The 22,588-nt window shown below is 38.9% G+C and overlaps 1 protein-coding gene across 9 annotated transcripts in view; it reads right to left on the bottom strand.

Moving 5' to 3' along the window:
• The window catches only part of ATP8A1 (ATPase phospholipid transporting 8A1), a 238,991-nt gene that overhangs the window by 192,741 nt on the left and 23,662 nt on the right, over positions 1–22,588 (bottom strand). For 7 of the 9 annotated variants that reach the window (XM_027103059.1, XM_027103063.1, XM_027103060.1 and 4 more), the window contains exons 2-5: positions 9,508–9,622; positions 7,919–8,018; positions 6,825–6,923; positions 565–610 (exon numbers count right to left, since the gene is read on the bottom strand). In XM_027103059.1, coding sequence (XP_026958860.1) covers positions 565–610; positions 6,825–6,923; positions 7,919–8,018; positions 9,508–9,622 — 360 coding nt within the window. Of the gene's footprint in view, positions 1–564; positions 611–2,238; positions 2,402–6,824; positions 6,924–7,918; positions 8,019–9,507; positions 9,623–22,588 lie in introns of those variants that run through there. The other 2 variants (XM_027103065.1, XM_027103066.1) reach the window with 1 other exon arrangement.

The following is a 22,588-nucleotide window of genomic DNA, read 5'->3' as shown; positions in this document are numbered from 1 at the left end:
TATTTGCTTGTGTTGAAGGTCATTTGGGTTTCAACTCCATCAAAATGAGACCCACAACAACATGCCATGTGCTTTCCAGAAGCTGGCCTGGTTTTAACCGTGTTATTTATTTATGGAGTATATAGCTTCTGCAAGTACAGGATAATTCAAAGTGCTTCCAATATGCCTTTTACTCAAGTAACATCACATCTGATTATTTTCTATAAATCATACCTAGAGTACATCTATAGATCATACACACACACCCAAAGACATTTTGTAGCACTTAACACTGTCAAAACAACTGCAGATTTTATGGACAGTACTTGTGAGTATATTGCTATGAGGCACTTAAAATGTATTAAAAATGTTACTTTTCAAAACTATCAATATTACCCCTGTAAATCACTCTAATGTGAATTTAAGTGTCATGCTAATAAATGCTACAAAGGAAGACTCTATCCTGGAACAAAAACTTAAGAGATACACAGCGTTCTCAGTTGAATTATATTTAATTGAAGTGATTTGTATATATTACTATGAGTGTATTTGACAGATACGAGAAACAAAACGTATAATTCTTACCTTGGGTCTGTTTCTTGTTCACTGCATTATCAGCTTTATGTCGTTTCTAAAATGTAAAAGCAAAAACAAAATCTGTGAAAAAGTGGATGAGATTAACAAAACAAGATAGCACCTATTACAAAAGAGAGATTTTTAAAACTTATGTTTCTCAAAGCTTCTGTCCTTTCACACCCATATCAATTTTGTGTGTGTGTGTGTGGCATGCGGGCCTCTCACCGCTGTGGCCTCTCCCGTCGCAGAGCACAGGCTCCAGACGGGCCGCTCTGCGGCATGTGGGACCCTCCTGGACCAGGGCACGAACCCGCGTCCCCTGCATCGGCAGGTGGACCCTCAACCACTGCGCCACCAGGGAAGCCCCTACCCATATCAATTTTATAAGTACGCCCAGGGTGTGGTAATGGGAATAATCAGGGTATGCAGGAATTTTAAAATTGAAAGTGCAATCCATAGCATCTTTATATGCTACTCCTGTTCTGGGAGTACAGGGGTGTGGTCCTCAGAGGGATCTTACATTATTATACAGGTACGATTAAAATTTTAATGTACTAGAAAAGATGGAGCTGAAAGGCTGATTTAGACTTTTGTTTAAATAACTTACTTAAAAAAGAAGATCGCCCATGAGAATTACCTATAATAACTACCATTTAATAATGGTACTGAAATATTTTCAGTTTCTTATGAAATTCATTATCTAATTAGCTGAGCACATCCTCTATAATTTAATGACGCGCCGATGTCTGTCAATGACGGGAACCAAATATGTCTACCGTTTGCACAAAGCTACTTCTCCCCACTGTTCCCCTACAGCCCCCTCTCCTGCTACCACAAGTCACTGAGTCTCATTTTCCCTCCTCCCAAAGCAAGATTAAACGGTAAACAAATGAGTTAGTCTAAGTCTAGGTGGGTGAGTTTGAAAAGCTACAGAAGCCAAGATTTTATAGCAGTAAGAAAGAGAAAGGAATGTCAGAGGAAAGGTGAGAATTTGAGTGGCCAGGGGAGGCTATCTTCTCTACGGTTCAACTAGAGGTTTTCCACGGCTTCTGTCTAAACTTACAGCATCGAGCATAACACATCAGCCTCTGCTGACGCTGAAGAAACGTGTTGAGTGCAACTGACTCTGAGCTCAAAGATTCTATCATATAAAGCCCAGGGTCAGGTTTAGCTGCGCATACCTGACCACAAGGTGGGTTGGCATGAGTGTAGTAAAATGAGTTCCTAAGTTCCCCGTTTGAGAAGAAACATGGTTTTTAGAATCACAGGCACAAATGAAAACACTTTTCCAGAGAAAAGCCTGGGCTTGTAGATGAGCACTCCAAGACACAGCAGCACTGACGAGCAGCGGCATAATAGCTGGCACTGGGAGCTCAGTTCATCCAAACAATCAGCCACTGAACTGCACAAAATGCAAATAAGGCATTCAGAAAGCCTCTGTGGAAGGCTTGTTGAAAATGATTCCTGCCACGCCCATAGGCAGGAACACACCACAATTCTTTCTCAATAAAACACTCACTAATAAAAATGTAACAATGCAGACTTTTAATAGTCAAATTATTGCTTCCAAAAGTAAGCACACGATTTGCCAGCAAATGTTCTTAAATAAATTTTTAAAGTTCTGTTAAATTTGTAGCATCAGTGGAGAATATTTTATGATTGATAAAACTCTAAAATACTTACTCTTTCTTTGTTGTGAATAAAGATCTTAAGAAAATTAGGAAGTAACCCAAAATAAATTTTGGTCCAAAATAAACTTGGTCCAAGGCAAATTTAGATATCTGAAGGCAGTGCAAATATTTCCAAAACAACGCACATCTATGACAGACAATGGTTGGACTTCCAACTGAAGGAGACAAATAAAAGCTAATTAATGAAACCCTCCACTTAAATTGGAAATTTAATCTTAGTGAAACTTAAGGAGATCCTGAACATTTCTTTCCATCTGCAGAAAATTCTTATATAGGAGTCTCTCCTTCCTCAACCTTCCCACCACAGAATAAATTAGGTTACTTGTCGAGAAACAATTGTTCTGAATATACATGAGAATCCAACCCAGATAGGTACATTCTAATCTTATCATTACATTGTATCTGAAAGAGATTCTATTTCTTCTAAAACTAATAGTTCAGAAGAAATTAATATAGCTATTCTCTGAGTTCAAACACTTCGACTGTCCTGTAATCAGAGTTCACTTAATATCACTGAGAGCTAGTGAATTATTTAATATTATCAATAGTTGATTGACAGTGGTCCAATAAACTCTACTGTATAAATAGTGCCATGAACTTTATGGTTCTTAAGCATGTGGTACTGACCACCCCTTCCTTCTGGAAACCCTTCCCTCCCTAGACATATCTTAAGACATCATTACCCAGGTGTTCTACCTGCACCATGGCCCCTTCTTTAGCTCTCTGAGATGGATTTCCTCAAGGCTTACTCCCTGCCCTCTCCACTTCTTACTCTCCACTCTCTTAGTTCATTCATAACTGTAATTTCAATGATAACTATTATCTTAATACATACCAGCCAAGACTCTCATCTGAGCTCCAGACTATTATATCCAGTTGCCTCCCTGACAGCTCCCTCTGGCAGTCTCAAAGGCATCTTACACTACGTCCAAAAGGCAATCTCTGACTTTAACCCCCAAGACTAAGTACTTGTCTCAGAATGGAACCATATACCATCCACTTGCACAAACAGCAACTTGAGAGTCGTAAGTACCTTCTTTCCCTTTCATTCCCACCCAGTGTATTTCTTCATTCAATAAATGTTAACAAAATACTGTGTCAGGCCCTGTTACTACTGCTGATACAGCAATGAACAAGAGACAAAAACTCTTCCTCTCATGGAACTTACATTCTAGTCGTTAGAGATAAAACATTAATAAAATGAGTAGGATATACAGCATTTCAGATGGTGATAAGTCTTATCAATTTTACTCCTAAATATATATTGAATTCATTTTTCCATATTTCTTTATCTTTACAATACCACTTAGTTTAAGACATCTTTATGTTTTCATACCAACTATTACCAAAATCCTCTCTTCTTTCCTTGCAATCCATTTTCTATATTTTAGTCAAAAAGATCTTTGAATGATGACCACACAGTTAACATTTATTCAGCACTAATTATATACTAAGCACCACTCTAAGGACTTTAGTGCATCATTTAATTCTCATAATAGCTGGTGTGGTTACCTGAGTAACATCTGTCCCCTGTACTAGACTGCAAGCTAGATCATACCTACTTTCACTCACTGGCATATTCCCAGGATTTGGTCTCTGAACACTGTAGACTTTAAATAAGTATTTGTTTTATAATGAATAAAGTTTATCAGTGTTTAACTGAACAAGTGTATAGCAAAGAAGGCATGTTTTTAAAGATGAATATTATCAATTTAACAAACAACCTTGACTCTTACCATAAGAATTAACATTTGACATTATGCAGCTTTTTTTAAAACTAAGAGTTCTCCAATGATTCTATATTTTCAAGTAAGTGTATATGTAATTTGTTACTTACACACAAAAATAGGAAATCATATTATGTTAAGGTGTCCAAAGCATTGAGAGTTAAAATGTAAACTCGGTAGTTGAGTCTTAGGTAATTCTTACTGTTTATTGTAAAATTTTTTTTAAAAAGGTTGTTTAACAAACATAAAGGAAAGCTTACTAGAATGTAAGCTTTGTTTCATTCACTGATGTAAGAGTGGTAGACTCACCAATATCTAATTCTCCTCTATTGCTATGGACACTGAGATTATAGCTCCCTTTTGTCATGTCACTAGTTCTAATATTGTGCTGTAAGCAGATGTGATATGCACCATTTCTATGTACCTCCATTCTCTCCCTTCCTCTGTTCTGGTGACCACTGACATCCCACACAGCAGAGCCCTGATTCAGCTGTATCCCTGAATGACTACATGAACAATGGTGCCTCCTGCCCTCCCTTCCTCCTGGACAAAAACCTGCAGTGTCTCTGAGTACATGAAAAATCAACTTATGTTTAAGCCCCTGACATTTGGGACTTGATTACTGCAGCAAAAGTTTAACACATCCTAAAACATACCCTAATGAATGCTGGGTACCTAAGTACTGCTTCACATATCTTTGTTGAATGAATGAAAAATTATATGTACTAATTATAATTACTGATAAAGATACTCTCTGTCCAACTATCTAAACGATTATCTGATTGTTTTTCCTTTTCTAGGGAGTAACATTTCAAACTTTCTATCACCTTACACATTGACATAAACTTCTTATTAAACCATTCTTACAATTCTTCAATTTCTTTACAGTGTTTTTCTTTATTGGAAAACTACTTCACATGATATCTTATTACACACAATACTATTATTACATCCTTCAGGAACTGCCTGATTAGCTGCTTTCCAATAGTATCCAGTTATTACATATGCCAATAAGAGTTCTGTTAAAAACAAGCAAACTTCTTGGATACTATTTTATTTACCATGTATTTTCATAGAGAGAGATATTAGAAACCATAGCTAGAGAGTTTATAGTTTTGCTAGGGAAAAGGGAAAAAAAAAGAAAGGCAGTTTCGAGCAGTGATTATAAGGCAGGGGCTCTGGAACCAAACAGCCTTATTTGAATTCTGACAGCCCCAGTTATTAGCTCTGTGACCTTGGGCAAGTTAACTTACCCCTCTATGCCTCCTCTCCCTCATCTTTAAAATGGGGATAATATCAATAATCTTTAAAGTTGTTATAAGATTTAATAAATTAAAAGGACATAGAGCAAGTACATGGAACCCAGAAGCTCTATAAATGTTATTAATATTATCATTGGTGACTCGCTACAATAATACAGAGGAAGAACACTGGATGGGATGGAATTCTGATTCCACTGATTTCTTGCACAAGTTACACAACCTCTCTAAGCCTCAGCGTTCTTACCTTTAAAATGAGGCTAAGAATCTAACTTGCAAAGTCACTGAATGAATTAAATTTTTAAAAATTTGCAAAAATGACAGCACAATGTCTAGCAAATAAGAGATGTTCAATGAAAATTAGGTTAAACAAAGAAAGAAAGGGGAATATACATAAGGCAAAGAAAGAGACAAAACTGTAGTAAAGACCAATCCTTAAGGACTGCCAAGTGCAAGTACAATTTAAAGGATGGTAACTCTGTGTGGAGTGATACAGGTGAGAAGAGAGTCCCTTAAATTTTCAGCTAGCGGTCCCCGGCAAGTATGCCATTTCCAGCTAGAGGACTATGATGTTTTACACACACACACACACACACACACACACACACCCTCTGTTTGTACCCCTAGACACTTGGATGTTTTTGAGGCTGATGATCTAAATGGTCAGTTGACCCATTTCTAATATGCCTAGTGATGTTACAGCTCATGTTTCTTCATGAGATCCCAATTTGATTCTTTACAAAAATAATATCAATGTTTGTACAACTTTAAATTGGAGCTTTCTAAAGAATGTCTCAGCCTTTCCTTGTCTTACATCTGACTTGCCTAAGGCTTGACAGATGATCATTTCAGACAGGCAATGTATTTAAAGGGCACAGAAAAAAAAATATTAGCTTCCTCAACTAAAGTTGTGGTTTCTCAACCACTGCGCCACCAGGGAAGCCCGGGAGCATATTTTATGTTTAAATTTTTATTGAAGTATAGTTAGTTTACAATGTGTTAGTCTCAAGTGTACAGCAAAGTGATTCAGTTATACATATATATCTATTTTTTTTTTATTTAACATCTTTATTGGAGTATAATTGCTTTACAGTGGCGTGTTCTAACACATATATATGGAATCTAAGAAAAAAAAAAAGGTCATGAAGAACCTAGGGGTAAGACGGGAATAAAGACACAGACCTACTAGAGGAGGGACTTGAGGATACGGTGGGGGGGAAGGGTAAGCTGTGACAAAGTGAGAGAGTGGCATGGACATATATACACTACCAAACGTAGAATAGATAGCTAGTGGGAAGCAGCCACATAGCACAGGGAAATCAGCTAGGTGGTTTGTGACCACCTAGAGGGGTGGGATAGGGAGGGTGGGAGGGAAGAGATATGCGAACATATGTATATGTATAACTGATTCACTTTGTTATAAAGCAGAAACTAACACGCCATTGGGAGCATATTTTAAATACTTTTAAGTTGAATGGGGATTTTAAACAGTCTGTGTCCAGAATTAAACAACTTAGGAAGAAACTAATTTTTTAAAATATGTATATAAAAATAACAGAGTTACATTTATTTATGAAAAAACAAATACTTACAATATCTTCTATTATCTCTTTGACAGCTGCCACAGCTAAAATAAATAAGAGAGGAACCAGTGTTGTGTAGCGACCTGTTGGTGATACATCAGGTATTTGCTATCGGAAGAGAAAAAAAGGATGAGAAATTCAGTAAGAACTAAAAGGTTTATAATAGATTTAAAAACAACAAAGGCTTGGAGCTTCTTAAAATATGCTTCATTGATTTTACCATCTTGGTAGACTAAACACTACATGAGGTAATTTGCTTGTACCTAGTATGTAGCTGGGAGAGAGGGTTAATTAGCTTCACAGCAAGCAGTTGTGTGTAGGACTAACACCTACAAAGGGGGATTGGTTAACTAAATTACAGCATGTCCATACACTAAAATTTCACACAACCATTAAGGACGTTATTTTAGAAACACAATGAATCACACGGGAAAATATCCACACATTATTATATGGATAAAGCAGATGATAAGACATATATACTCTAAGATCCCCTTTTTGTAAAGTAAGTCAATTAACAATGCTTGGGATGAAAAAAAAAAAAAAAAAAAGACCAGAAGGATAAACACCCAAATTTTAAGACAGTAATTTCCTCTTGGTGGTGGTAGAATAGTAAGAGTTATAAAATTTTTTCTTTGTTGTGTTTTCTTATTCTTTTTGCATGAACATAGACTACTTTTTAATAAAATGAAACTTTTTTCCTAATTACAAATAACCCAAATACAAAATGAAAGAATTTTTAAATGGTAACTTACATTCTAAGGTTCAGAATTGACAAGGTTACTGTTACTAAAATCACTTACTAGTTTAAGAAGAAGTCCCATCCCCCTTTACCACCCAAAATGAATAGTCCCCGCCACATTAAATTTACAGAATGTTTAAAAGAAGTTGATAAAAATGAATCAAAAAAAAATGAATCAAAAGGCTTGATAAGGTAGCAGCAGTATTCTAACTCGGCTTGCAGCAGGAGCTGGAAATGCCCACCAAACCAGCTTATCTCTGTGCTTAGATAAGCTTCAGAAGATTGGTCATGGGCTTAAGAAAAACATTTATTAATATCTGAACACATGATTTTGAGCTAAGGTTTTACAACATGACTTTACCTGAAGCAGTGCAATAAAGAGAAAAAATGAATTAGCGGCTCTTCTGAACTGAGAGTAGAGAAATCTTGGAAGGAATGTGATTACGTTATATTTTGCAGTGCTAGAAAACAAAAATGAAAAGCAGCATAAAAGTCAATTACTCCACAATTAGCACCCATGTTTACAAAATTCTATTATCACCATATAAAAAATTAAATGAACAAATGTCCGCTGTTTTAAATTGGGTGAATACTGCAAATGGTCATTAACCTCAAAGAAAAGGAGTGAAAGGAACTGTCTAAATAGTAAGAGTTTAATTTTCTGCACAATATCTTTTGTTATCTTTGGCCGATCATCCTGTTATCATTACTAGCAACGGCTTACAAAGAAGAGCACCTTTAGTTAAGATAGTGTATAATATGTTAATAGAAAATAAAATCTTGCAAAAAGAAAAATCAGCAATTTGAGCAAGACCAGAAACATCAAATAGAGGGACTTCCCTGGATAACGTCAGAGAAATGGGGAGTTGGGGGGTTCTGTCTGAATTTTCTTCATGGCTCCTCTAGAAACTTGGCTAGGACTCCACACCAAACATCAGATATGTCCACAATCAGGAAGATATCACCATTTAGGTCTCAGAAATATCCAACCTTCCTCTTGTTAATTAAATAGAAAGGAGATTAAAGGGACACATGCCACACTCCTTAAGCTCAGAAAAGTTACTGTATAATTTGAAGGTGTAAATATTAATTTTAAACGGTCATTTCACAAATCTAGGAGTTTTGTCACCAGAAAACTACTGGGCTGACGTGTGGCGGGAAGGGGGCTGGTGTTCACTTGGTTCCGGAGGCCACTTAGTGAATAGTGCTTATAACAGCAATAGTTTTACATTATTGTTGGAATGAAAATAGAACAGTGAAGTAATTCTCACACCTTCCATTCCTCGACACCATATGAAATTTTGCAAGTATCGAAAGCCAATATTTAAAGACTATTTAACAAAAAGGAGTTCTAAGTGAAGAACTGCAAAGACTTCTTTTAAAAGGTGAAAACTTGTTAATCAAAAACAACGGTTCATGCATCTATTAACAGGTTTAAGACAAAGGCACATACCCATGAACAGTTTTCATTTTTCAGATACTGAAACTAGAATTGGTAGCATACATATGGCTGCTTAGCCCTTCTCCTTCCTGCTTCTAGATTCTTTTGTTTGTTTTTTTGCGGTACGCGGGCCTCTCACTGTTGTGGCCTCTCCCGTTGCGGAGCAGAGGCTCTGGACGCGCAGGCTCAGCGGCCATGGCTCACGGGCCCAGCCGCTCCGTGGTATGTGGGATCTTCCCGGACCGGGGCACAAACCCATGTCCCCTGCATCGGCAGGCAGACCCTCAACCAGTGCGCCACCAGGGAAGCCATCTAGATTCTTATTAACATCTCCTTCTTGGCTAGAAGATGGAGAAACGGCTGATACACACTGCCTCCAGTAAGCTCTTAAATATTAAACTGATTTCACTGAAAACTCCTTGCAAGCATTTTCATTTTGGTCCGGCAGGGGAGATGTCCTCCCAAGTTCTGCTGTAATAGCTAGTCCCAAGCATTCTTTGGTTTCTTACCTGACATGGTTATTGCAGAATTTTGTCAGCTGGGGCTGGTTGATGAATATAGTCCTTACTTCCTCCTGGTCAGCCAGTGAAGTCTTCTCCGAAACATCATCAGTCTTCTCATAACCTTAAAGAGAGAGAGTCTTATTTGATAAGAAATGTTTCATTTTATTATCCAGACCAAAAACACATTTCATAACTATCCTAGAGCCTAAAATCTGTTAAAAGCTATCTACTTCCCTGTTATTGGTGTTGCTTCTATTCTAATAAAAGGAAAAATCCCCACATTTAACGTTTCTACTAAATTTGAAAGGCAGCACTTAACAGTCATGTGAAAGCTGACCCATTTCAAAAAGAGTAACATCAATTTTTAATTTGTACCCATCTTTTCCCCAGAAATGTTCAACTTATTTCCTTTCATTACACAAAGATATGTCCAAAAGTAACACAAAATTGTAAAATGGTTTACACTTTTAGATAAGACTAACAAGACAGAGGTAATGACAATACATTCTGAAATTTTAAGCATACACATTTAATGCTTTTCTGGTTTTGCTCTTTCTTTGTGAATAAAAACAGAGAAAAAGATCAACATTAAGGTTTAAATAGGCAACCACCACAATGATCTAACTCACTATGATCATCTTAATCTTTCCAGTAATTAGAATTTATGTTTATGAATGATCTTAAGTTTCTTAAGATCAAGTCACCTCACCATCACTGAAACAACGTAAACAGATACGGGCAATTTCTGCTGGGTAACACCTTGCTGCAATGTTGACAACACTTTAAAAAATACATGCAGCTTCTAGAAGAACAGAAAAAATTTTAAACTGCTTATTTCACTTTCCAGTGAGAATTAAATGAGACTGAATTAAATCAGTCCCTTACCCCTTTCCTCGAGTCACCAACAGTACTTTATCTCAAATACCCACTTTTCTTCTCTTTTCTGCCTAGTCAGTGCCAACTCCTCCCAAAAGACCTGCCGACAGCGGTCTCTTCTGAAGTATTCTCTGGTGCTAAAGTCAGTGCATCTTCACTATGTTCCCACAGGCCTCTGTACCTCCCCTGTCCCTTGAGTCTGTCCCCTACCAGAATGGAATTCCCTGGGGCCATAGCTGGGGTGCTACTTATCTTCCAATACCAGTACTAACAAACAGCAGGTACTCAATAAATGTTTGCCAAATAAATAAAAACTAAATGACAAAGGACTTGTTATGTGCCCATTTCTTTGAGAGCAAGCAAGTGATTCTCCACCCACTGATAAAGAAACTGATGACAGCCATGTGCTGGTAACAAACTGTACAATAAAAGCTTGCCTGTGGGGTTCCGTTACCCTATGAAACCAGAAAATCATAGGAGCTTCCTACAAAGGTGGGGAACATGAGCATAGGGACCCGGAAGGTGAGAAACAGTGTAACCCTGTGCAGGGCAGTGCAAACAGGACACGACTGCTGAAGAATACACAAAAGGCAAGGTAAAGACAGGTGAGATACCGTGCTGAAAAAGCACACAGGCCAGGTTTAAAAGGACCTCTCACGCTTGTGAAGAAGTCTGGGTCACATCCTCTCGTTGGTAGTGAGCCAACGAAAGCTTGCCAAGGAGAGAGGCACAGGGTGAGAGCCACACTTTATACTCATCACGTTGGAGGTCACAGGGATCCAAACTAGGTACTGTCACACTCATTTTGCAGTCTTAGACACATCAGCAGCTTTGCCCATGGTCACATGGTTAATAATTATCTGTCACTACACCATGTTTTAGACGCAACACAAACTTTCCTCCCTGCTGTATACAATCAAAATTCCATATAGGGATTGCTAAAGACTGAATGTTTATGTCTCCTCCAAAATCCATGTGTTGAAATCCTAACCCTGGATGTGATGGTATTAGGAGGAGAAATTTTTTCGAGGTGATTAGGTCATGATGGTGGAATCCTCATAAGAGGGATTAGTGCCCCTTTTAAAAGAGGTCCCAGAGAGATCCCTCCCCACCCCCACCATGTGAGGACACAGCAAGAAGACGGTCTTCTATGAACCAGAAGGCAGGCCCTCACCAGACACCTAATCTGCCAGGGCCTTGATCTTGGACTTCCCAGGCTCCAGAATTGTGAGAAGTAAATTTGTTATTCATAAACCAGCCAGTCTATAGTATTTTATTAAAGCAGCCTGAACAAACTAAGTCATGGATTATCAGAGGCACAGCAATATTAAAGTTCTTAGAAATCTTTTATTAGATTTTCCTTGACGACAGCACAAAGACCGTAGTGTACTGTTTACAGTACCTTAACTGGACAAAGTGCCTCAAGAAAACCAGCTCTCCACTCGGCTTTGAACTGATATCCTCAAGTGGTACTTACTTTACGTAACTGGATGTTCTCAGCTGAGGTGTTAGGTATCACTCCTTACCTGACACATCCATTTATACTGGGGTTTCAAATGCTGCCAGGTAAACTTGGACATCACCTCTCCCCATCACGTATGAATCTGTATTCAAGAATTTCTTGGGGCAAAGGACCCTCCTAGGAAAAAGGGATTGGAATCGCCTCTTTCCTTAAATTTTGGTCTCATACTTCTGGGTTACAGGTGAACACATCCCCTATAACCGATCAATATGCACCAGACAACTCTGTTTTTATGTTTTTTTTCTTTTAAAAATGTTCTCTGCAGGAGATTGGTTCAAGGTGGCGGAGTAGAAGGACGTGCTCTCGCTCCCCCTTGCAAGAGCACCAGAATCACAACTAACTGCTGAACAATGATTGACAGGAAGACGCTGGAACTCACCAAAAAAGATACCCCACATGCAAAGACAAAGGAGAAGCCACAATGAGATGGGAGGAGGGGCGCAATCACAATAAAATCAAATCGCATAACTGCTGGGTGGGTGACTCACAAACTGGAGAACACTTAATACCACACAAGTCCACCCACTGGAGTGAAGGTTCTGAGCCCCACGTCAGGCTTCCCAACCTGGGGTTCCGGCAATGGGAAGAGGAATTCCTAGAGAATCAGACTTTGAAGGCTAGCGGGATTTGATTACAGGACTTCGACAGGACTGGGGGAAACAGAGACTCCACTCTGGGAGGGCACATACAAAGTAGTGTGTGCACGGGGACCCAGGGTAAGGAGCAGTGACCCCACAGGAGACTGATCCAGACCTACCTGCTAGTGTTGGAGGGTCTCCTGCAGAGGTGGGGGGTGGCTGTGTCTCACCTTGGGACAAGAACACTGGCAGCAGAAGTTCTGGGAAGTACTCCTTGGCGTGAGCCCTCCCAGAGTCCGCCATGAGCCCCACCAAAGGGCCCAGGTAGGCTACAGTGTTGGGTCACCTCAGGCCAAATAACCAACAGGGAGGGAACCCAGCCCCACCCATCAGCAGACAAGCGGATTAAAGTTCTACTGAACTCTGCCGACCAGAGCAACAGCCAGCTCTACCCACCACCAGTCCCTCCCATCAGGAAACTTGCACGAGCCTCTTAGATAGCCTCATCCACCAGAGGGCAGACAGCAGAAGCAAGGAGAACTACAATCCTGCAGCCTGTGGAGCAAAAACCACATTCACAGAAAGATAGACAAGATGAAAAGACAGAGGGCTATGTACCAGATGAAGGAACAAGATAAAACCCCAGAAAAACAACTAAATGAAGTGGAGATAGGCCACCTTCCAGAAAAGGAAATCAGAATAACAATAGTGAGGATTATCCAGGACCTCAGAAAAAGCATGGAGGCAAAGATGGAGAAGATGCAAGAAAAGTTTATAAAGACCTAGAAAAATTAAAGAACAAACAAACAGAGATGAACAATACAATAGCTGAAATGAAAAATACACTACAAGGAATCAATAGCAGAATAACTGAGGCATAAGTGACCTGGAAAACAGAATGGTGGAGTTCACTGTTGTGGAACAGAATAAAGAAAAAGAATGAAAAGAAATGAAGACAGACTAAGAGACCTCTGGGACAACATTAAACGCAACAACATTCGCATTATAGGGGTCCCAGAAGGAGAAGAGAGAGAGAAAGGACCAGAGAAAATATTTCAAGAGATTATAGTCGAAAACTTCCCTAACATGGAAAAGGAAATAGCTACCCAAGTCCAGGAAGCGCAGAGAGTCCCATATAGGATAAACCCAAGGAGAAACATGCTGAGACACATAGTAATCAAATTGGCAAAAAATAAAGACAAAGAAAAATTATTGAAAGCAACAAGGGAAAAAAGACAAATAACATACAAAGGAACTCCCATAAGGTTAACAGCTGATTTCTCAGCAGAAATTCTACAAGCCAGAAAGGAGTGGCATGATATACTTAAAGTGATGAAAGGGAAGAACCTACAACCGAGATTACTCTACCCAGCAAGGATCTCATTCAGATTCGAAGGAGAAATGAAAAGGTTTACAGACAAGCAAAAGCTAAGAGAATTCAGCACCACCAAACCAGCTCTACAACAAATGCTAAAGGAACTTCTCTAAGTGGGACACACAAGAGAAGTAAAGGACCTACAAAAACAAACCTAAAACAATCAAGAAAATAGTAATAGGAACATACATATCGATAATTACCTTAGACGTGAATGGACTAAATGCTCCAACCAAAAGACACAGGCTCGCTGAATGGATAAAAACAAGACCCATATATATGCTGTCTACAAGAGACCCACTTCAGACCTAGGGACACATACAGACTGAAAGTGAGGGTATGGAAAAAGATATTCCATGCAAATGGAAATCAAAAGAAAGCCGGAGTAGCAATACTCATATCAGATAAAATAGACTTTAAAATAAAGAATGTTACAAGAGACAAGGAAGGACACTACATAATGATCAAGGGATCAATCCAAGAAGAAGATATAACAATTATAAATATATGTGCACCCAACATAGGAGCACCTCAATACAAAAGGCAACTGCTAACAGCTATAAAAGAGGAAACTGACAGGAACACAATAATAGTGGGGGACTTTAACACCTCACTTACACCAATGGACAGATCATCCAAAACGAAAATACATAAGGAAACAGAAGCTTTAAACGAAACAATAGACCAGATAGATTTAATTGATATTTATAGGACATTCCATCCAAAAACAGCAGATTACACTTTCTTCTCAAGTGTGCATGGAACATTCTCCAGGATTGATCACACCTTGGGTCACAAATCAAGCCTCAGCAAATTTAAATCATATCAAGCATCTTTTCTGACCACAACGCTATGAGATTAGAAAACAGTTACAGGGAAAAAAATGTAAAAACACAAACACATGGAGGCTAAAGAATACATTACTAAATAACCAAGAGATCACTGAAGAAATCAAAGAGGAAATCAAAAAATACCTAGAGACAAATGATAATGAAAACATGATGATGCAAAACCTAAGGGATGCAGCAAAAGCAGTTCTAAGGGGGAAGTTCATAGCAATACAATCCTACCTCAAGAAACAACATCTCAAATAAACAACCTAATCTTACACCTAAAAGAACTAGAGAAAGAAGAGCAAACAAAACCCAAAGTTAGTAGAAGAAAAGAAATCATAAGGATCAGAGCAGAAATAAGTGAAACAGAAACAAAGAAAACAATAGCAAAGATCAATAAAACTAAAAGATGGTTCTTTGAGAAGATAAACAAAATTGATAAACCATTAATGAGACTCATCAGGAAAAAGAGAGGACTCAAATCATTAAAATTAGAAATGAAAAAGGGGAAGTTACAACAGACACCGCAGCAATACAAAGCATCCTAAGAAACTACTACAAGCAACTCTATGGCAATAAAATGGACAACGAGGAGAAAATGGACGAATTCTTAGAAAGGTATAACCTTCCAAGACTGAACCAGGAAGAAACAGAAAATATGAACAGACCAATCACAAGTAATGAAATTGAAATTGGGATTAAAAATCTTCCAACAAACAAAAGTCCAGCACCAGATGGCTTCACAGGTGAATTCTATCAAACATTTAGAGAAGAGCAAAAACCCATCCTTCTCAAATTCTTCCAAAAATTGCAGAGGAAGGAACACTCCCAAACTCATTCTATGAGGCCACCATCACCCTGATACCAAAACCAGACAAAGATACGACAAAAAAAAGAAAATTACAGACCAATATCACTCATGAATATAGATGCAAAAATCCTCAACAAAATACTACTAAACAGAATCCAACAACACATTAAAAGGATCATACACCATGATCGAGTGGGATTTATCCCAGGAATGCAAGGATTCTTCAATATGCAAATCAATCAATGTGATTCACCATATTAAAAAACTGAAGAAGAAAAACCACATGATCATCTCAATAGATGCAGAAAAAGCTTTTGACAAAATTCAACACCCATTTATGATAAAAACTCTCCAGAAAGTGGGCATAGAGGGAACCTACCTCAAAATAATAAAGGCCATATATGACAAACCCACAGCAAACATCATTCTCAATGGTGAAAAACTGAAAGCATTTCCTCTAAGATTAGAAACAAGACAAGGATGTCCACTCTCACCACTATTATTCAACCCAGTCATGGCAATCAGAGAACAAAACGAAATAAAAGGAATACAAATTGGAAAAGAAGAAGTAAAACTGTCACTGTTAGCAGATGATGTGATACTACACCTACAGAATCCTAAAGATGCCACCAGAAAACTACTAGAGCTAATCAATGAATTTGGTAAAGTTGCAGTATACAAAATTAATGCAGAGAAATCTCTTTCATTCCTATATACTAATGATGAAAAATCTGAAAGTGAAATTAAGGAAACACTCCCATTTACCATTGCAACAAAAAGAATAAAATACCTAGGAATAAACCTACCTAGGGAGACAAAAGACCTGTATGCCAAAAACTATACGACACTGATGAAAGAAATTAAAGATGATACAAATAGATGGAGAGATGTACCATGTTCTTGGATTGGAAGAATCAAGATTGTGAAAATGACTATACTACCCAAGGCAATCTACAGATTCAATGCAATCCCTAACAAATTACCAATGGTATTTTTTACAGATCTACAACAAAAAATCTTGACATTTGTATGGAGATACAAAAGACCCCAAAGATCCAAAGCAGTCTTGAGGGAAAAAAACGGAGCTGGAGGAATCAGACTCCCTGACTTCAGACTATACTACAGAGCTACAGTAATCGAGACAATATGGTACTGGCACAAAAACAGAGATATAGATCAATGGAACAGGATAGAAAGCCCAGAAATAAACCCACGCACCTAGGGTCAACTAATCTATGACAAAGGAGGCAAGGATATACAATGGAGAAAAGACAGTCTATTCAGTAAGTGGTGCTGGGAGAACTGGACAGCTACATGTAGAAGAATGAAATTAGAACATTCCTTAACACCATACACAAAAATAAACTCAAAATGGATTAGAGACCTAAATATAAGACTGGACACTATAAAGCTCTTAGAGGAAAACATAGGAAGAACACTGTTTGACATAAATCACAGCAAGATATTTTTTGACCCACCTCCTAGAGTAATGGAAATGAAAACAAAAATAAGCAAATGGGACCTAATGAAACTTAAAAGCTTTTAGAAAGCAAAGAAAACTACAACAAGAGGAACAGACAACCCTCAGGATTGGAGAAAATATTTGCAAACGAATCAACGGACAAAGGATTAATCTCCAAAATATATCAACAGCTCATGCAGCTCAATATTAAAAAAACAAACAACCCAATTCAAAAATGGGCAGAAGACCTAAATAGACATTTCTCCAAAGAAGACATACAGATGGCCAAGAAGCACATGAAATCTGCTCAACATCACTAATTATTAGAGAAATGCAAATCAAAACTATCACCTCACACCAGTTAGAATGGACATCATCAGAAAATCTACAAATAACAAATGCTGGAGAGGGTGTGGAGAAAAGGGAACCCTCTTGCACTGTTGGTGGGAATGTAAATTGATACAGCCACTATGAAGATCAGTATGGAGGTTCCTTAAAAAACTAACAATAGAATTACCATATGACCCAGCAATCCCACTACCGGGCATATACCCAGAGAAAACCATAATTCAAAAAGACACATGCACCCCAATGTTCATTGCAGCACTATTTACAATAGCCAGGTCATGGAAGCAACCCAAATGCCCATCGACAGATGAATGGAATAAGAAGATGTGGTACATATATACAATGGAATATTACTCAGCCATAAAAAGGAACGAAATTGGGTCATTTGTAGAGACGTGGATGTATCTAGAGACTGTCATACAGAGTGAAGTAAGTCAGAAAGAGAAAAACAAATATTGTATATTAACGCATATATGTGGAACCTAGAAAAATGGTACGGCTGAACTGGTTTGCAGTGCAGAAATTGAGACACAGATGTAGAGAACAAATGTATGGACACCAAGGGGGGAAAGTGGCAGGGGGAGGGGTGGTGGTGTGATGAACTGGGAGATTGGGATTGACATATATACACCAATATGTATAAAATGGATAACTAATAAGAACCTGCTGTATAAAAAAATAAAATAAAATTCAAAAATAAATAAATAAAATCCCCCCCCCCAAAAAAATGTTCTCTGCAAACTGCCCCCTTCGACAGTTATGATGACCAGATGAAGACCTCTGTGTTCACACCTGGGCAATGCCTTCAGTGAGAGATTGATGTACAGTGGTGGCGAAGGTAACCGAAGGAAGGATCCCCCCGACCAACTCTGCCCCAAAGCGGGTAAAACTTAGATGGTACCCTTGTTATTCCTTCCCATACGTGGTCTGCCTTTTGTTTTAAGGAGGGAGGCTGTGTCCCTCGGGATTTGTTTAGTAATTTAGAGGCCTTGGTTACGTAAGTCATTAAAATTCACTAGTAGCTTTTAATCCACTTGTCCTGCCTTCTAAGGTCTACTGAGAACCAAGCCAGCTCATGTGTCATCCCCTCACGGAACGCAGTGGAGGAGAGTGAGGCCATGTATCCATTAACAGTTCTCATGGAGTATTCCCTGAAGGTCAGGTGAGCCTTCTTTGTCCTGAAGTCATGCAAAAGGTGAAGAGTGCCAACAGAAAGAAACAGACCTTAATCAGGCTCTGGACCATCTCTCGCAGCTTTTCTTAGCACAAGAGTTGCACAAAGAAGGCACAGGATACTCCCACATTTAATGGAAATGGACTTCAAGGGGTCTGGGTGACTGCTTCTGGGATCCCCTCAGGCACCCATCCTCCCTGGGTTAGTACTGAGATGGTCCAGAGTGAACTCTGATGCCCATCTTGGAACACGTTCAAACCCCTTATCAAGTATAGTCAAACGGACAGCATCTGGCAAACAGCAAAGCCAAGAATAAAACGTGACTTTAAGTAGTTACTTACTCTCATTAGGCTTCAGTTTCCCAGTCTACAAAATTTTATAGAAATTTTATATGGAATAGTTGCTATTAAATGGAAGAATTTATGCAAAGTACTTAACAAAATGACTAATATTTGTTAGGTACATAACAATCTATTATACCTAAATAGTTAATAGAAGTAAATAATGATAAATTGGTATGTGGAAGCTTACAGAAATGGGAGGCTGGCACGCTGCCTCCAAAGTAATGTCCAGAGTGGTCATTCCCTACCTTGTAATTGTTAATTCATCTGCTTCCCCTGTTACCCTGAGAGTTATCTGAATAGTACACCTCTGGCTCACAGTAAGCACTCAGTGTCTAATGAATTAACAAATGAGCGAAAATATATTTAACAATATATCAAGAACAGATCCTTCTCTTAGAAGTAGACACAGGTTATCCAAGCCTGTAAGACTGATGCATAAATCCAAAATGACAGTTAGTAAGTTTATTACTAGAGAAATAATTGCCACAGGAACTAGAGTAACTGAGGTCCCATAATTAATTGAATTCTCCCCTGGCGGCCTATGTAGAAAGTCCAGAGACCAAGTGATGGTGTCTGGTGAGCACTGAGGTAACCCACTGGTCATTAGATGATATGAGTCTAACGGCATCGGGCCAGCACAGCCTGATGCACCCAATTCCACAACAGGGGTTGAGGCACTGTCAGACCAAAAAATCCAAAGTCTGTTGGAATACCCTGGCAATGGGGCCATGATACCAGATCTGTCCACCAACACTTCTCTTCCCCTCCACAGAGCTGAGAAGAGTGCTGCCAATGTTGACCTCCCGGACTCACCCTTTTCCAGAACATTTCCATCTCGAAATTCAAACTGACATTTTATCTGCCAGTGGGATTACAATCAAAACCTGCAGGCCTAGGAACAAATTTGCCCCTCATGCAGGTGGCTCTGGTCCTATCATGTGTTGACCTTACACAGAAGTAAAAAGGTAAACTCATTTTCCCCCTTTCCAAGTTCTTGGGGGCATCTCAACATTGCCGCCAAGTACAGACACACAAGCTCATGATGATCATGCTACCAGGTACACAGTCCTTCCCCACGTTTTGGATTCTCCAGGAGAATCACTCAGGCATTCACCCCAGTGTCCTCAGTGCTCAGTCAGGTATTTGACATCCACTAAAGAATCATTACTCTTCTGACACTAACAGTTCTACAGAGGAAACCTCTGCAGCCACCTTCACACAGCCATTCCTTTAAGGATTAGAAATGAGCAAGGGCTCAACAGTGCCTTCTGAAATACCTTAGCTTCTTTTGATGTTATACTCTCCAAGTTCTATAATGTCTTTTTTAAAAATAAATTTATTTATTTATTTTTGGCTGCGTTGGGTCTTTGTTGCTGTGCACGGGCTTTCTCTAGTTGTGGTGAGCGGGGGCTACTCTTTGTTGCGGTGCGCGGGCTTCTCATTGCGGTGGCTTCTCGTTGCGGAGCATGGGCTTCAGTAGTTGTGGCATGTGGACTTCAGTAGTTGTGGCTTGTAGGCTCTAGAGCGCAGGCCGGTAGTTGTGGCGCATGGGCTTAGTTGCTCCGCGGCATGTGGGATCTTCCTGGACCAGGAATCGAACCTATGTCCCCTGCATTGGCAGGCAGACTCTCAACCACTGCACCACCAGGGAAGTCCCTATAAGGTCTTTTTTTTTTTTTTTTTAGTTTTACCTGTTTCCTTTTACCATTTAAAAAATTTTTTATTTTATATTGGAGCATAGTTGATGAAGAATGTTGTGTTAGTTTCAGCTGTACAGCAAAATGATTCAGTTATACATATACATGTATCTATTCTTTTTCAAATTCTTTTCCCATTTAAGACCAGCCAGAATCAAACCAGTCTCCCAAAATAAACTACTCTGGACTAGTTTTTATTGAAATAAATAAGGAAAAGGCCAAATAGTATAGACAATGATTCTGTAATTCAGAATTCCAGGTATACTGAAAATTCTGTATTTTGTGTTTGTAATATCCCACTTGATTATTATTTCCCCCAGCAGAAAAGCAGTTGTTTTCTGAATTGTGGTTTGTTTTAATTAATGATGAAATTACTTAGTATTTCCTAAGCACACACCAACCTGGGGATTTTACCAGACCAAATTCTGCATTCTTGGTTATAAAATGACCAAATGCTACTTCTAGACTTCTGAAGCATCAGTGATTTCAGTATAGGGAAATAAAGAGTCACACGTCGCTTTTAGCTACTGAATGTACTACAAGATATTACTTTGTATTACTAAATAAGGATATAGAAGCACCATTCTCCTGCTGTCCATTTCAACTTCCAACAATAATTTTCACTATCAAGAAAGCATAAGATGCTGATGGGACAGCACCTCGATCATGGCCCTGAAGTGAACACTTGGTTCATCCTCCCCTAACAGCATCTGATTATTAAACCCACTTAGTGGTTGTGAGGCGACCTCTGGTTCTTCCACTAATTACTTATGTGATCCTGTGCACATAATCCCTGGGAGTTATTCCCTTCCCTTGTAAAATGCGAAAGGTAGGCGAATACGTAATCTGAAATTCTCTTTCAGCTTTAAAATCCTGTGAAATTAGTATCCACTGGGCACCTGGATGAAAACAGTCAATACCTTATTTGTTCAGAAGAACAGGGAAATTAAAAAAGAAATTTCCTTACTTGAGCCAGATGTTTCAGAGTAACAGCTGCTTTACCTAATCAGCAGCCAGACACAGGCACAAAGTCAAACGGTGCTTTGTGCTCATGGCTGAATCTCCATATGTGAAAAGATAAGTAGTGACTATAATCTGTTGCCAGCAACCACCTGGCACCCACCCACTGACCAGTGTCTGCTGGGTTACCGAGTATGTTGACACCTAGTTTTCCTTTCTTCCTCTGTCCAGATTCAGTCACGTGCTTAAATGCACACAGTATAATGCAGTAGAGAAGAAAAATGCTCAATAGCTAAGGCGAAAGGCTTTGTGCCCTCTCCTACAATTATAGCAGGAGCATCATCTCAGAAATTTTCCATTTCTTGTCATAATTTATCACGACCCAATCAGTAAGACCTGTTGTTCATTAGCTCATTCATTTGTTCATTCATTCATTCAACATATTTAAGTGCCTACTATGTGCCAGGCTTTTTTTTTTTTTAAAGCTGCAGAAACAGCTTAAAATAAGATAAGGTTCCCTTCTCTCGGGAACTTATTTTCCAGAAGAAAGCAAGATAATTACAGATCATGGTGAGTATGATGACGTAAAACAGGTGATTGATAAAATGATTGGCAGAATTCTCTGTGCCTCAGTTTCAGCATCTATATAATGGAGTCGATAATAATACCTACCTCAAAGGGGGCTTGTGAAGGACCTGGTAGTTAATCCATGTAGAGAGCAATGGCTGGCATTCAGTAAGAGCTCAGTAAATGTCAGCTGTTCTCACTGTTGTTGCTGTTATCATTACTGCTATTGCAGCTTTCTATTGAGTGGTAAGAGAGGTACTGAGAAGCTGAGCTGAGCCCTCAATGAGAAAAGATAAAGGACAGTGTAAACACAACCGGGGAACAGCAGGAGCAAAGCCAAGGTGGCAGGAATGAGCTTGGCATTTCCAGGAACATGAAGACCCGTGACAGTGAACAGGGGACGCCATCAAACAAGAAGGGGCACGGCCAGATTGGGAGAGACAAAAAGAAACCCGAATTTATATCCTTCATGTGGTAGGAATCCACGGAAAACTTTTAGGCAGGAAGATCATTTTGAGGCTACTGTGACAATTCAGGTAA

Source organism: Aethalodelphis obliquidens, unplaced genomic scaffold, assembly GCF_003676395.1.
Source record: "Aethalodelphis obliquidens isolate GAN/ISIS:26980383/991018 unplaced genomic scaffold, ASM367639v1 scaffold6, whole genome shotgun sequence".
In the NCBI taxonomy this organism is placed as follows: domain Eukaryota; kingdom Metazoa; phylum Chordata; class Mammalia; order Artiodactyla; family Delphinidae; genus Aethalodelphis; species Aethalodelphis obliquidens.
Note: the sequence above shows the minus strand (reverse complement) of the source record. Positions and strands in the feature narration are given on the sequence as shown.